General features: G+C 40.8%; 1 protein-coding gene across 1 annotated transcript in view; it reads right to left on the bottom strand.

Moving 5' to 3' along the window:
- Positions 1 to 3,656: 3,656 nt before the first annotated feature.
- itgb5 (integrin, beta 5) overlaps positions 3,657 to 17,412 on the bottom strand; it is a 55,283-nt gene continuing 41,527 nt past the window's right edge. Inside the window, exons 14-16 of the mRNA XM_028023722.1 lie at positions 10,324 to 10,443; positions 8,454 to 8,620; positions 3,657 to 7,845 (exon numbers count right to left, since the gene is read on the bottom strand). Coding sequence (XP_027879523.1) covers positions 7,756 to 7,845; positions 8,454 to 8,620; positions 10,324 to 10,443 — 377 coding nt within the window. The 3' untranslated portion in view covers positions 3,657 to 7,755. The remainder of the gene's footprint in view (positions 7,846 to 8,453; positions 8,621 to 10,323; positions 10,444 to 17,412) is intronic.

The following is a 17,412-nucleotide window of genomic DNA, read 5'->3' as shown; positions in this document are numbered from 1 at the left end:
TTGAAAAATTGTCTTCTGTTAACCCTTCAGCTAATGACTCAAGACGGACCAGATGGATGGTCTCATGGGTGGACCGGTAACCAGTACAGAGCTTCAAGTTGGACGCCAGCAAGGTGTGATGTTGTGAGGATGTTTAGCTAACATAATCCAGCCAATCCAAAAGGCTACACTGATAGCTCTATCTCCAGTTCTCCAGCAGAGATCATGCTTTGCCAATTATTTGTTAAGGGGGCACTATTATGTATTTTCCATGCTCATAGTTCCTTTTTATATCACAATCAAGTAAATGTTAAATCAGCTGTACTTGTTTAGAACTTTATCAGGTTCAGAGGTCTCCAAGGTGCTTCACACTACATCCAATTATTCCCATTCACACACCGATGGTGACAAGCTGCTGGTTTGTAGCTACAGCTGCCCTGGAACAGTCTGCCAGAGGTGAGGCTGACCTTAAAGTGTTTCATGTTTTTCCTACAATAAATGTTCTTATTTACAGTAACGACCTGACAGGAAACACAAACACAGTGGAGAGCAGCAACAATGTTATAGCTTCCCAGTGAACAACCACATACAGTACATTAGTGACCCTACTTATGCCTTAGGCGCCCACCACAGCCACTAGGGGGCAGCAGATGACTTAATAGTGGGGGCTATAAAATTATTGCCAGTAGTGGCCACCCCGTATGTTGGAGCGTCTTTCAAAGTTACTGAAACACACACGTACCAACACATAGTACGTCTTTATATCTTCACAGAAACTTTTCATTGACTTCCATTCATCAGTTTAGCCTAACCCTGACTCTTACCTTAAACCTTACCAGAACACGCCTAACCCTAAACTCAATTCACACCTTAGTGCTAAACCTAACCCCAGACCCAAAACAGCTCTACTTCTCGTGGGGTTGAGGGTTTGGGACCTATAAGGAGCAGTTGGTCCCCACAACACATGTGTTAGGAAAAAGGTCCTCCTTACAATGTACAAATGTATGAAATACAAGGACATGCACACAAATCAATTCAATCAGCATAAATGAAAACCAGTGGAACCTATTGCTGTCACATTACACGGTCCTGTCTGCAACAAGCAGCTGGCAGACTGAGCTTTTGAAGAGGTTCCCAGCGACCAATCAGAGCTCACTTCTCTTCCATTCCCCACAGCAGTGCTGCTTCTGGCACAGTTCAAACAGCACAGCTTCCTGGTGGCTTAAATAAACACACAGCCTGTGTGAAACCGTGTGGGCTGGGTGGGACTGGGCCTCAGATCAGGTGGACAGTAACGCTACTGTTCCTGCACAGGAGCTGAAAGCAGCTTAGAGTGCTGCCTTAAACGGTTCACTGAGCTTTGTGTTGGATCTGAACTGAACTGTAAAAACACCAACAGAAAAAATGAGCACTTCAGTTAGCATTTTTATTACTTTGTATTAATTAGTTAAAAAAAAAAAGAAGTAGAATACTGTGTATTTCTCTGTAATAATTGTGGGTAAATTGTGTTTACCTCTTCATTCCTAATGAACAGAAAAACCCCATTAGGTTTACTGAGATGGAACATTGTTTCCTTTGTGAAATTTGAACACCTAAGCTGCTTTCTCTGCACTTTCTTGTCTCACTGGTGACTTTTCTATATGCCAAGTTGTTTCAGGTAAGAATCAGCTGAATCCAATTAGCTAGTAAAACAGACTATTGCACCAGATTCTGGAACAGGATTTTTGTGATAAACATGTTGTTTGGACAAATTGTCCAGCAGATTGTCTAAGTGTGAAGCAAAGACAAAGATTCAGCCCAATCATCTCAGGCTGACTATGAAGCACGGAGGTGAAAGGGTAATGATTTGGGCTACAGCACCTAGGCAGTTTGGTGACTTGCTCACTGATTTGAGACCAGAAGAAGAAGATGACTGCTTTGGTTTTGGTGAAAACAATAAGCCTTAGCTGCTCTGTAGCAGGTCCTGAAAGTTTTTAGCAATCAGACAGATGACCTCAGTCATTATATGGTTAACTATAATGACTGAAAGGTCAAGGTTACGTAGCTGTAAGATCAGTCCAAATCATCCTTCCACTACCATGACTGACAGTAGCAGGTGACTTGCAGTTTGCAGCATAGTTAATTGTTCTGAATTTTTCATTATAATTTAGTTTTATTTCCTTGTGACAGTTCATCTAATTCAGGTAGTTTTAGTTAACTATGATAACATTGGTTTGCAGGGACACACTCCTGTTTTGGTTTCCTCTTTCGCAATAATGGACGTCTGGTTGTTTGGAAATAGCCTTGTAAGCCTTTCCAGGTTGTCAGGCAGTGATATTTGCTGGCGACTGCTGATGCGTTTCCGCTTTGGCATTGATGAATAATCACTGCGGCAGAACACCGACATAAACCTCTGCTATAATGGGGCTGATGATAATTATTTATGATTCAGTATTTGAGCATTTGATTCTGAACTGACTGTCAAATCCTTTTTAGACTCATAATAACCTTGGATCTGTTGTAGATTGTCATACAGTTGAGTTAATAGTCTTGACTTTTTAGAGGTATTACAAAAGTCAAGTGTGCTTCATTTTGTTAAAATTGACATTTTTACTGACTTATTTCTCTGTTTGCTATTATGTAAAACTTTAGTATTCTAACCAGGCATTTTTACTCCTCCCTCGTCTCGGCAGGGTGAGAGGTGCTGTGAGGAGAAAACAGGCCTAGGGAAGTTTTCCAATAAAAAAAAAGGAACTGAAAAATAAAAAATATATATTTTAACAAGCAAGACAGGAAACTGGGAGTGTGATGTCAGCTGGCAGAACATTGCAATAACTCACACACACAGAGGATGGACACAAGAAGATTCAGTAGAGAGTGTGTGTTGTTTCTAGCTCCCTCTGTAGAAAGAACACAGGTCATCCTGATAAAGGAAAAGGCAATAATAGCTCAAAGTAGTTTACAATAAATTAATTTTGTTTTATTAATAAAAGGCTCCAGGAACCATTGATGTCTGTAATCTAGTTAAATCATCTACAGTATTTAAAAGACAGTTTGTGTTTGAGCTCATGATCTAAATGGAAACTAAAGAGAGAATTGATTACAATTTAAAAAGCTTTGAGAAAAATTAAATGCATGAAGATTAATAATAATAACCTCCTCCAACATGCTCCACATTGTTAGCAGCTTTGTCTAGAGTCGGTGTTGTGTCCTTCCCCTAAGCTCTGCGCTGACGGATCATTAAAAATATTGATGGTGTTAATGAGGTTAGATTCTGCTCTGTGCTGCAGTTATTGACTTCCAACAAATTTCCCACTGCCAAACCACTTTCTGCCTCGGTCGACTCTTTCTGAACTGGCTGTCACTCCTCCTCCTCCTCCTCTTCCTCATCAGCACATACTGTAGTTGTCTCGATGGACAATTAAAGCCTTTCTCCTCTGGGACCAAGTCTCTCTAAACCAAGAGGGCAGTGTGCAGGGTTTCAAATTCAGCCTCTCATTTCAATCGAGTGAAGATAATTTTGACTAAATCTGCCAGGGGTGGAATCAATTTTGGACTTAATGGAATGAATTAAGATTTTTTACGTTTTATCACATTCCAACCATAAACCCGTGTGTATTTTAATAGAGCTGCACAAATATGAAGTGTGAGGAAAATGATGCTCATCTCTAACATGTGAACAGGAAGACAAACAAGTGTTTGAACTGAGCCGTTTATTGTTACATCAACATGTGGACATGTCTTCAAGGACCCTGCAGGAAGAACATTTCTGTTCCTGGAGACCAACTCTTAATAAAAACACACAGCCATCCATTTGGCACTCTCAAGTAATATTCACAAGTCCCCTCCCACACAACAGCTGTGTTTCCATTGAACATATAATTGTGCAAATTGGAATTATGAAATTACATTTGCTTAATTCAGATAAGGGAATTTAAAAAAGAAATTGAGCTATGATGAGGTTGTTTTTTGGCCATATAGATGTATTTTGAAAACTGCAATGGGAACACTTTTTTCATTTGGCACAAGTCACTTGATCAACAGCGGGACGTTACTACTGGCAGAAACGTCAAAGAAGACGACAGGAAGTGGCAGGAGGATGATGGTGCTGGGTGTTTTGTAATGACTTTTCACGTGACTTTAAATGTGTTTCAGCATTAGCATATTATCGACAAGGTTTTGTGCATATTTGTAATGGAAACACAGCTAACAACACCCAGCTAGCTGTACAAGTTCAGCAACAACACCACATCCTTTATCATGCAAAAGGCTGGTGATAATGGAAAGACATTTACAGATGACAGCACAGAAAAAGACAAAATTGTTTGAACATTGAGTCATCTCTGCATTCAGGACTGCAAACAAAGCTCTTTTTTTATCTCCCCAAAAAATTATGAATAAAATCTGGATCTATTCAACTAATTAACTACATATTAATCTTTTTCTATCCAAAAAGTACAAACCAACAACTGTCAACAGGTTTAAACAGCAAATCAGTGACAACCTCCAGCTGCATTTCCATTAACCAGAAAATTGTACAAATTGAAATTACAAAAATAAATTGGCTTAATGGAAACAAGGAAATTTCAGAAAAAAACTCACGTTGTTTTGAGTAGGATGAGGTTGTGTTTTTGGCTGTGGTCATCGATCAACAATCGCATGTAACTACTGGCGAAAATGACAAACAGGAAGTGGTAAGAGGATGACAGTTTGCTTTTTTGGGCAATGTGCAGCTGGCTCCTCCAGAGCTCTCACAGCATCGCAGTTCATAAAAGGTTGTGTCATTATATTGAGTTCAATCCATAACTTTTCTGTAAAATGGCCGACTACAATTTCCCCAACGCGACATGCCTAGCCCCCAAGTAGCTCCCAAGTAGCTTGTCGCTCCAAAGCCTGAATAAGACATCAACGTCTCTTCTGATTGGCTGACAGATAATGCGCACTAGGCCATGGCTGAATTATGAATATATCTTAACTGTTTACATCTCTTGCTGCCATGATTTTTAATGACTTACCACGTGAGCAAGTTTATTCATGTGTGATTTTAATTTAATTTCTTATTTAACAGAAACACCACAATTGCAAAATTGTGTTTTTTCAACATTAGCAGAACATAAACAAAGATTTGCTCTCATTTGTAATGGAAATGCAGATACACATGATCTCTGCTATTCAGGTACACAATATAGTGGCACGGTGAATTAAAATGAAATCACAATAATGATCTTTGAAAATATTTAAGAGTTTAAACTGACATGAAGCCCAGTTGCTAGGCTGTCTATTTACAACACAGTGGAAGACGATACGCGTGTCCCAAACACACCCACTGGTTCCTCTGTGACAACCCACACACCAAACCCCAACTGGGCCCCGTACCAAACCTAATGGTGCTGTTATTGCTGTCAAACGTATTTCAACAGCAATACCTCCACTCACTGTTTTGACTGATGCTTTGGAACCTCCTGTAACATGACAAGTCAACTCATGTTAGAACCATTTACACCTTGTTGCATTCAGTTTAGTCATTTCAGCTCCTTAGATATTAATTCATTAACATGTCCTGACGCTGGTCTACATGGTGACCCAATTACAACCACATCAAAGGATTCCTTTTGGATTAACTAGGCACCTAATTTGTTTTCTTGGCTGTGTTTCTCACTGTGAGTCATTTAGAATCTTAGGCTGCTGTTGTAATAGAAGATTCCCTGGGCAAAGTAAAGGTTTTATCCCATCAGTTTGTGCAAGTTCTGACTTGCACACCATCTGTAAGCAGCACTCTATGTAGGATGGTCAATTAAAGACAAGAGAAATGCATTCAAGACTTGAAGCAAAGCATTTCTAGGCACTCTGTCCACTGTAATTTGCATTCTGCAAAGGGTCTTGATTGCAATTTGTGTCAATAATTCACGAGAAAATCCAAACCTTCCCTCCCTTCCAAGTAGATGAGTCACAACAGGACTGAAAGAAGAGCGGTCCTCACACTTAATCAACTGGGAATGACTCAGCTTTTAAAAATAATAGAGTAACCACAAAAAGGTTGCTCTGACCTAGAGATCCACCAAGAATTCTTCTGGTGACCAGAATCATCAGGCAAACCTGTGACCGGCCATTAGAACTTTAAAAGTCCCATATTTCCTAAAAGTAAACACTTCCAGGTCGCCATAAGGAGAACTCTCTGGTTGTTCTTAAAGGTTCTGTGTGGTTGGACCAATAGTTTTCGTTGTCGCCATTGTGTGATGATAATACCTTCATTTTGTTCTCAGTCTGCTGTCGTGCACCCCTCTTTGTCACAACCCCCCTGGCAAACTTTTCATTGCACTGTGCAGGCAGAGCAGAATTTTTTGGTTATTTATGCAGAAAGGCACTGGGACAGCAATGTTGTGTATTTCTGACTACTCAACTTCCCAAAGCTGCTTTTTCAGCCAGAGAGCTGGATGGATTTGATCTTCCGAGGTATTGAGACATAAACATGTAACAATGGGTGAAAGTCCCATCTTTCTTTTCTCCCCATTAGCATGCGAAATAAAGATACTGCAGCTCATCAGTCATTATTTTTTCCAAAACTTGTGAACTTGTAATAGTCAATCCTCTCTGACATGATCGTTGTGTTCACCATCCTACAGTGGGAGGGGTTTCACTGGGCTCGGTGCGGCTTGTGGACTTTGAAGGGTGTGTGCGAAAAAGAACGCTTTGAAACCACGTGACCGCGAGTCGACAGTTCAGGTTGACCATACTGGGTCCTTTGCTGAGCGAAGAAAGCTCAAACTAAAGTCAGAAGAGGCACGGAGACGTTTTACAGGATGTGTTGAAACAGAACAAGATGTCAGTAAGTAACGGGAAGGCTGAGTGGAGCACAGCAACGGTGCTCAGGTTTCACTTTTCATTCTAACTGGTGAATGGCTAACACCAGACATCACAGCCAGCTTAAAACATCAACTCTCTGACTGGCCATTACCTCTGCTCCTCATTTGTAGACGACATGATCACAACAGGAAGGCAAGAGGAAAATATGTTCAATGCTCATCATAAATCTTTGTGTATTTTAGTTCTTAAAGGGAACCCAGATTCAGTCAAACTGGTGTCGGCAGATCAATCTTTAGAAAAACTGGGAGTTAAAATCTGATTGGAGCTTCTCTTGAACTCGAGGTGAGGCAGTTTGGTTCCCATCGACAACACAAGAGGGACACGAGTGCAGTCTGTTCATGTCCAGGTGTTAGTTTGTTAATACCCTGATGTTCACATTAACAGAAGAGAGTAAAACTGCATCATGTGATCAACCAAAACAAATCTTTACAGAATTAGACATTTTAACACCATGTGTGCAAAATAAAGGTAAGACATCTGTTGCTTAGTAAATATTAGTAGTATCAAATGATTATTACAACCTTCTTTAGAAATATAAGCTAGTAATATGCTGCAAATCAGAGTCCTGCTGAGTGAAGAGCTCATTTCTCAAATGTGTCTTTAGTATTTCTGAAAATATGGAAATATAAGCCAATATCCTGTTCAGTACATGCTGCTCTATGTGGTTAGAGTTAGGAGTTTATCTTGTGTAAGCTGCACATCCACAGTTTGAGTCTGCTCCACGCTCCGAGTTTAATAGTCTGTTTGAATCTCCTCAGGAACAGAAATACGACAGACTCAACGTCTTCTGGGTTCGTTTGAATCGCTTGTCAGCAGCGTGGACGGGTGGAGAGCGGAGAGAGGGAGGGAAGGAGGGGTGTGTTCAGTCTGCTGTCCTCCATCATTCAGGGGTCTGTGTGTTGGACCGGTCCTGCCGTGCCCCATGCAGAGGGATCAGTGGACCCCGCCGTTAAAAGACTTCTCAAACGTTTCCATTTCTGCAAAGTGAGTGGTGATGGGGTCCTTGTACAGAGGGTTGGATGCCTGGAAAAAAAAAAAAAAACATTAAAAAAAAGTAACAAATAATACAATACACCAAGTACAAAGAAAGATCAATAAGTACGATTCCTGCATAAAAATAAAATAAAATAATTATTATGACGTGACAGGATAATATGAGACAATCTGTGAAGAAAACTAAACTCCTGGGCCCTCTCCAGTGCTAACTGCAGAAAGACACCAGTCAGAAACAACCAATCAGAGCCAGCAGGAGGGTTTTAGTGCTGTCAATCACTTTGTATACACGCTGCTCACACCCTCCTCCTTTCTCTCTGCTACGTTACAGCTGGTTTACTACAACATAGCCTGCCATGAATGCTAAGGCTAGTTAGCATGCCCGCTGATGACTGTGGATAAACAGTTTTCTTACACTGATCATTGGTCTAATAAACTGTTACAACATGGTGACAGCTTTATCAAATTTTAATCAAGCTGCACTAAGTTCAGGATGTTGACTCTACTGTAAATGGGACATGAACATCCACATGGTAGGGACTGTTTGGCTGCTGGGTGCCACCAACACGACGGTCAGAAAGCAGCTCATGCTAGCTAAAGCTAATTCTGTTAGAAAAGACTGAGAACGTCTTCCTTACCATGAGGTACCGGGCGCGGACCCGAGCGCTCTGGAAGCGAGAGAACTCTCTCCGGTCGTGTATGGTGATGACCAGTTTCCAGGTGGCCAGCAGAACCACTCCCACCAGTAAGATGGTGCTCACCACAACCAGTAGGACCGTTAAGGCAGACGGACCACCTCCACACTCTGTGCCAGGAGTCATCCAGTCAAACAGGTTACAAAGAAAGACAAGATGTCAGGTTTAGATTCACGATAGGCTGAAAAATCTGAATACATCACCACGGTAACAGACTTAATTGCTGGCAGGTTTTTTTTTTTGAAGAAACTCTGAGTTTCAACCTGACCTGAAGCAGATTTTCTACATCAGTTCTCCACTCCTAAACTCAGTTTAAAATCCAAGATGAACTATTTTAAGATGTCTTCCTTGATTGGATTTGCTCATTTAAAGAGGATCATCTAAAAATTGTTGCTTTCATCAAATTACTTCATCCATCCATCCATCCATCCATTTTCTGTTCACCCTTGTCCCCAATGGGGTCGGGAGGGTTGCTGGTGCCCATCTCCAGCTACGTTCCGGGCGAGAGGCGGGGTACACCCTGGACAGGTCGCCAGTCTGTCGCAGGGCAACACAGAGACATACAGGACAAACAACCATGCACACACACACTCACACCTAGGGAGAATTTAGAGAAACCAATTGACCTGACAGTCATGTTTTTGGACTATGGGAGGAAGCCGGAGTACCCGGAGAGAACCCACGCATGCACAGGGAGAACATGCAAACTCCATGCAGAAAGACCCCGGCCGGGAATCGAACCCAGGACCTTCTTGCTGCAAGGCAACAGTGCTACCAACTGCGCCACTGTGCAGCCCTTGAAATTACTTCATTTTTAAGTGAAAATGAAATTACTTCATTTTTAAGTTATTTGTAAAAGCTCTCCCTGCTGGCACCGTATCCTGGTTCTGAGTAAATGTGTTAAAATGTGCTGAACTACAGAACTACAGCCCAGGTTCAGGTGATCGTTCTCAGATCTCTGTTCCAGTTTCAATGTGAACTCCGGGTCACCAGATGAACTGTTGCATCTTTGTTCTGTATAACATTCAACCACAGCCGTCCGCATCATCCCTGCAGACGTTCAGATGGAACACGCAAGAAATGTTTTTCTTTTTTTTACAAACATATAATGTATTACTTAAATAATTTACATATAATTACAGCTAAAACAAAGACTCCTTTTCATTCAGCTTCCTTTAAGTCCGTCCAGTCTGAAGGAAATACTGCCTTTATTGACAGTCTTGGTAAAAAGGGCAGTTAAAAGCCGATATGTACAAATACCAAAAAAAAAAATTGTTCTCACTGACTGAAGTTAAATCAGACAAAAATTTTTAGGCAAGTTAGATTTACCTAAATTATTTCTATTGGCTGACCTGAAACAAGAAACGTTTGGTCTGATTTCACAGCCATCAGTGAGAAAAATAATACTTGGCATATGTAAATAAACCAAAACATTTTATTTGGTGTATGTAAATATCTGGTTTCAACTGTAGGACTGGAAAAAAAAAGTCTGAGTTATTTTTTTTCTGTCAGTGGCTCTATTCCTCTTCTGTAAATAACAGCCTAGTTAGTAGCAGGAATTTTTTTTTAAAAGTAGACCCTGCCAGACAACATGAAGTAGGCAAATGGTGAAACAATCAGAAATTAAAATATTATTTTCACATACAATCAGGTTGGTTCGGTAAACTTTTCATCCCTTAAGAAATAAAATCTTGATTTGAAAACTGCTTTCCATATTCACTCAGGTCGTTTCAGGATCTGAAACATTTAAGAGGAAAAAAAACCCCCAAAACAGAACTCATTCACTTTTAGTTGACCGAAGTGAAACACCGACCCGGCTCCTGGAGCGCGGTGAGGATGGAGCGTCCGCTGACGTGCTCCAGGTACGTGAACTTCATCACACAGTCGTCCTCCGTCTTATACACACACAGCACCGCTGTATCGTCCTCGTTTTCTGCACAGTAATGGAAGATAGGAACAGGAGTTTCACTCGTCAGAAAATAAATAGAGGAAAACATCAAGATCAAAACAAAAAGCTGAAAAAAAGGTTTCATTCATGGCAAATGTTAGTAGAAGCAGGTTTCTGGTTTGTTAGTTGATTTGCGGACATGAGACATGAAAATATTTCAGTCTAGTGATTCAATTCCAATTTTTAGGGTCATGATTTGATTCAGAAACAAATTTTAATTCAGAAACCAGTTGTTCTATTCAGACTGTCTAGAGAGTCTGTTTAAATGATGTGACAAGAGGAGAGTATGGTGTAAACAAACAGAACATTTACTTCATTCTTTCCAAATTCCATCAGTTTATATTTAAACAAAAATAGTGGATACAATTCTGTAACTTCCATAACCAGTATGTAGGTTTCTTATCTGCGTCCTTAGCTGTTTCTTAAATAAAAAAATATTTAAAAAAAATTATTCAAAATACACAAACAGTGAGACGGCCCTCTCCGGTGGCCCAGTGGACGTGTAAAGCAATACAAAGTGCACTCACAAATAGTAGAGACATAGACATACAAATTAAACGCATTAAATAGATTTTTTTTTCTTCTAGATTTTTGAAACCATTCAGAGTTCCCAGGACTGGGAATTATGATTTTCTTTTCACCTTTAGTGTTGAATAAATGAGGAGGATTCTTGAACACTGCCTGATGGTTTGTGAGGTCACAGCTTTAACAAACAAGGCCCTCATTCCCTGATGGCGGCGCTGACTTTGTGGATGCCCTCGTTTTCAGTCAGTCTATCCCCAAACCTCACGAGGGAGGGTGAGGCCATTCCTCCTCCCTCCTTCCCTCCGGCCCTCCTCTTCTATCTCATGCACAAAGTATCCAGAGCGTACATGTGGAGTCCATTAGGACCACTCAGATGGCTGGAGTAGCGGGGAATGCAAAGAGACACGTCAGACTTGGAAGCGGGGCCACGCCGGGTCGCAGTGGAATGTTTCTGAATGGCACGCAGCCGAGCGCCACGCAGCTCACGAACCAACGTGGGATCATTGACACGTCCCTGACACATCCAGCCACCGCTGGGAGGAATGGAAGGACAAGGCCAGGGACATCAGACAGCTCCACTCTGCTCTGCTCTAGCCAGGTTCAGGTTCCGCCCACTGGCTTACTGAGAATACAGAATGGAGGGGCGGAGCCTGGCAGCAGGTGTGTTTGCTCAGTGGGTGGATACAGGTGACGAATGAGGTCTGTGGAGGATCTGAGTGTGAACGGATTAAACCTTCTAACCTGATGAGAGGGTCTGCAGTGGGACACCTGACACCTTTGTTCATGATGTAATAAATAGGCCAAGCTTTGAACAACTCAGAGTGTTCAATCCATCTTCTAAACCAGACCTGCTGACTACCTTGGACTGAGTTTGTAGTAGAAGAGTAAATCTCATTACTTTGTGTCGGTGTAAAATATAATAATACAACTACTGCTTTACCAACATTACCAGTGTACATAACCCCTTTAGCAAATGTGCTGAACAACGTTCAAGACATTAGCTTTTACCATCTGAATATGTCAGCTAACATTAAAGGGGCAATATTAATATTGCCCCTTTATTGTGCCATAAAATGGCACAATAAAATAACTATGTAACCTTCAGTTGTTATAAAAATGTTGTATATGTTAAATATAACTTAAAGCAAATTGAACTTTGTAATTTAACACCTTGAAATTGGGCCAGGGAGTCTAAGAAATTCCTGATCTTTCTGAAACTCCGCCTTTATGAAGTCATCACAACATGGCTCCTCTGTTAATCCTTTAACAATGTTGCCAGCGTTGCTCTGAGAAGTAGCTCCAATAATGAGCTCAGCAAATGTTTCACCAGGTGTTTGCTAATTGCTGCTGGCTAGTCTGAAGGAGCTGAGTGGGAGGGTTGAGGAGGAGGGGTTCTTTGTGAGGCGGAAGCTCTAAAGCTGCATCTCCAAGGTAGAAATTGGTTCATTCAGGCATTTTGTACAGCTGAATGGTTGCCATGGAGATTGAAGGATTTCTTAATCAAGGTAACACTTTTGATGAGGGCATAACATTATAACATGATGTAACGTTGAAAAAAGCAGATTTTACATAATACTGTCCCTTTAAGAAAAGACAAACTGATGTAGAGTTTTTACTTAAGTATAGGCTTCTAAAAAGTTCTTTGCTGAAACGGACAGCAAAGCTGTGTGCTTTCTGTGTGGAGAACTTACTGCGGTGTTTAAGGATTACAATTTGAACTGCCACAGAGTAAACGTGTAAGAATTGGACTGATTCAGAGCCGACACAAGTGTACCAGGACTTGCTCGCTAAACTGAGAAAGCAACAAGGATGTTTCACAAAGCTCCACTTTTCACCAGTTAGGAACAGATTTGTAACATCCCACAAAACTGCAAGATATGGTAAGGATGAGAGTAGTGATGTCTTTGAATGCAGACTGATCTAACTGAGATCTAACTATTTAGCAAATAATAGGCTGTGTGAGATTCATTAGATGACCACAGCTTTACCAGTAAGCCCATGATCCCAGGATACCTGTACATTCTGAACATCAAAGCTGAAAATACTGGTTGATGCTAATAAGTGGATACAGGAATATAAAGGGGAGATCTCACATCAGATATATTTAAGGAGATATTTAAGGCCTAGGAAAGGCTGACGTCTGCAGAAAACATTTCATTTTAGCCTGAGCCACATCAACGGCACAACTAAAGAGAGACTCATATGGAATATAATAACAGGAAAATATTCTCTGGTTATGTGTGGCAACTCTTCATCAGGCCTTCCAAAAATAAAGGAACCATGACTGAAGACTTACTTCACTTTTCTGAGATCCCTGTCACAAGTAGGGCAAAACTTTTTTTATCCTGAATGTATAATTTCATGCTCAACTATAATAAATCAACTAAACAGTAACAGACCAATCAGCTGAGCAGAGACTCAGCTGATGATCAGCTCTGAAGGGTGATTGGAGAGATACTGAAAATCTTAAAATAAAGTTTTATAGCATAAACTTTGGGAAGAAGCTTGTAAACTAATGTTCTGTTGGATTCCAAACTACTGAAGGTGTAAAAATACAACCAGCTCACGAGAAGTTTGGGTTCATGAGAATCGGAACAGGTGAGTTTTTAACATTTTTTTCCAAATTAGAAATAAAAATGGTAAAAGTTTAATAAATTCCAAACCATGTTATACGGAATATTTAACCAGATTGACTAGTTAATATTTTCTGCAGTGTCCATGTTCAAGTTTAATCAGTTTAATATGTTTGCATGTTTCACCAGATTCCTCAAGCTAAAAGTTCAATCACCAATTTAGCGACGTTAGTGGCTAACAGTTAGCTGACTATGTTGTTCTCACGGTGCTTAAAAATCACATTTCTTCTGTCTCTGTGTCACAATATGATTTTTCTAATGAGTAACCAAAACTGCTGCAAATAAACACTTTCTAAACACTTCTGAAGGCTCCTCTGGTGTTTATGTAACCGCGTTTTGCTAGCCTGCCTGTCAACTGTGAAGCAGCAGGACAACAAGTCCAGATCTACATGCTTTCTTATTTCATTAGACACGGAGTGCAAGTTGTAAAGCACTCCCCTTCTAATCCAGTGTTTATAACAACAGCTTAGGCGGATGGAGCTTTGTGAGACAAGAAATACTGCAGCATTTTAATATCACAAGATCTTGTTAGGCCCTTAAAAACAACATTTTAGCCTTTATTGTCGCTGTTTGCTGTTTTAATTGTGGGTTTAAATGAACAATTAAGCAAAAGTGTGGATGTATAACTTGAAAATCAGAGTAGGCCAGTCTGAACCCAGAGTGAGAGTGGTATCGGTGGGTAAAATCCTAACCGGTGCACTTCAACATTTTACTCACACGGCTTCATCAGTCAGCTCTAGTTGGACGGAAAGGTCACGACCAAAACCGTCTCACTTTAACAAAGAGGAACTGAAAAGAATTCCTGAGGACTTCTCCGCTTTCCCAGATGGCCGGGTCACTGGGTTTGTTTGGATCTTTTTTCTCTAAGGTTTGCTTCGGGTTAGTGACCTTTCCTCTTGATTACACACCACAGACCACTTTATCCTCCTAAAGCAGCACTGGCAGAGGTTCGTTCTTACCTCTGAGCAACACTCACACAATATCTGTGCTATGTTTAAAATTGATTTCCAACTACTGTAGCGTTGTATGGATTGAAAGCTTCTCAAGACAGAGAATTATTGCTGGGTCAGAGAAATATTTAGGGAAAAGTTAGGGAAAAAGAAGTGATTAACTTTTGTTTTTTTTAACTTGGATCTCCTCCAAATTCACAGTGTTCCAATTGGAAGTCAGAAAGCCAGCAGGACTCGTGGATTGTTGTCCTCAGTTACAATTCCAAGGCTAACACCAAAAGTCTCTGTCTTATTTCAAACACTATAAGGTAGATCCACTAACCGAGCCAAACAATGAAGTGAAAAGAACTGTCTGTAGCCATCTGAGAATAGATTGGACAAGGATGCAAAAAGGAAGCATTGAAAGTCTTGAAGGTCATTGTGATCTTCATTATTAGTAAATAGAAGAAGTTTAGAACCAGAAGTGTTTATCTATGAAGAAGGGCCTTGGTCAGAAGATGACCAGGAATCCAAGTTTTCCCTTTTCAAGTTAAGAGAACGAAACGGACGGTTGATTGTAGGTGACACACTCCACCAGTTCTAGCTTCATGCTAACATGGCTGAAGTTTCCTGAAGCATCTTGAAGACAGACCAGAAGAAGAATAGTTTTCAGAAAAGTTTGGTGTGAAAGGTTTTCTGGTGAAACCAAAATAGAACATTATGAACTGAACTCCAAGCATCATGCCTGGAGAGGAAACAGGAACTAGTCACCTGGTGAACAACATCCCTCATTGTAAAGCATGGTGGTGGCTCATTATGCGGTGGGGATGCTTCTTTGTAGCAGAAAGTGCACAACCAGTCTGCATAGTGGGTAAAATGTCTGAAACCAGATGTATAAAGTTTCTTTAAGAATGCTGTGAACCTCAGACTAAACCAATGAGAGAACGCACAAGCTTCAGCGAATATCCCTCAGTGGCCTAGCCAAAACCTGGACTTAAATGGAACATATCATCTCTGGGAAGAGCTACAAATGTCTTTTGGTGCTGTTCATATGACTAAGCTTGGGAGGAGAGAAAAGGCCTAAACAAAGGCTGTGACAGGTTTCTAGAAGCATCCTGAAGAAGTGTTGAGGCTGTGAAAGCCATCAATATGTGGAGTTCCTCACATGAGGACTGGAAACAGATTTCTGACTGGCACATTTCTAAACTGAGGAAGAAAGAGCATCTTAAAAGGAAGCAGGTTTGTAGTCATGGTTACAGCCAGCCATAATAATTTCCTGCTGGTTTTGCTCACATTGTGCTCTCTTGTTTTATTGTTTTACTGTGTAGTTCTAGGATGATGTAAGGTATAACTTCTTACTCTGTTGTTGATATAGTCATACATCTGTGTGGTTAAAAGTCCATCTGGTGACACGCACTGCAAATTAGCTCAGGCTATAAATGTCACAGTGCTTGGTATTATGCATACTAAACACTTACCCCCATTCAAATACACAAAAGACTAACAATCACTGCCAAATGTGCTTCAACAAGGTACTTAACAAAGGCTGTAAAAACCTTTGAAGATGTGAATCTTTTATTTTCCATTTGTAGAAACCGGCAAACATGTTTGTGTTGTGGTCAGCGGGACGTTTGAGAATTGAGTTGCTCTAGTCTTAGGCTTCTTCAGATTACAGTCAGCTCTGATTTTATTCATTGTGATCATATTATTATTGTATGTATCTATGAGCTCACAGCACAGCTACATAGAAGTTGGGGATAAAAATATCTTAATAAAAGACCAACGATGAGGGGAGACGATAGCTAAACTTAGAGGCTGAACCACTAAAAGCCTGCTAGAAATTAGGAAGAAACCACAGACGGTAAACGATGGAAGCAGCCGCAGTGATGTCACCCACTGGCTTTAGATCCCAACAATCAGCATTTAGTTGTCACCATATTGGCTTTGGAGCAGCAAGGACAAACCGTGACTGGGCAAAAATCTTCAAGACTGAGAGATGCATCGACGGACTGGAGCATTGTTTGTTGGAGTCTGGGCGTTGTTCTGGCCTGTTGTGGTGAATACAGAGCTCTCCTTCCACCAGTCTGCCTCCCAACCCTCACCTGAAATACTCCAGATCCCAGATGCAGTTGGGTAGAATTAACATCCCTAGGGACAGAGTGAGGAGCTCCATCATCCACCAGGAACTAGAAACTCCTCTGCACTGAAAAGGAGTCGACTGACATCAGGACACCTGATCAAGATGCATTCTGGGGGATTACATAGTGGAGGGACTATAGTGCCCTTAAGCTTACTCTTAAGTGGAATAAGCTGCTACTTGGACAACAATATGCTGATTTCCCCCAAGTGCTGACCGTATTTATGCTTAAATTTGTAAGCAGAGCCAAACTAAATGAGTGGAGTTGTAGCAACAGGCACAGTTATATGTTCTTTGCTTTAGAAGTGAGCGTGCATGGAACTGACCTCATAATGGTCACTGAGAATGAAAAACATGTAGCCTCACATTAAGCAGTCAACTGTGAGTCTTTCAAGAGTTCAAAGTCACAGTAACAGGGCTTGATTTGCTTATCAGGGATTTCTACCTTATCTTAACCAGAACATTCTCACTCTTGTTTGAGAAAGGTGTGGTTTAACACACTTACAGATTGTTTGGAATTTCCTGGTCAGTTTCCTCTCAGTGATGGTCAGTGAGCCAAAGCAACCTGTCAGATGTTTCTTTTAGCGATAGTGTTAGAAGTGGTCATGCTGTAATGGCTCTCTGTTCCGGTTCGGTTCCATGCTCTACTTCTTTTCTCCTCTTTCTCAACTGTATTCATCTCCATGGTAACACCTTTAGTATGTCAGACTGGTGATTGACCACTGTGTTT

This window comes from Xiphophorus couchianus, chromosome 7 (assembly GCF_001444195.1).
Source record: "Xiphophorus couchianus chromosome 7, X_couchianus-1.0, whole genome shotgun sequence".
In the NCBI taxonomy this organism is placed as follows: Eukaryota; Metazoa; Chordata; class Actinopteri; order Cyprinodontiformes; family Poeciliidae; genus Xiphophorus; species Xiphophorus couchianus.
Note: the sequence above shows the minus strand (reverse complement) of the source record. Positions and strands in the feature narration are given on the sequence as shown.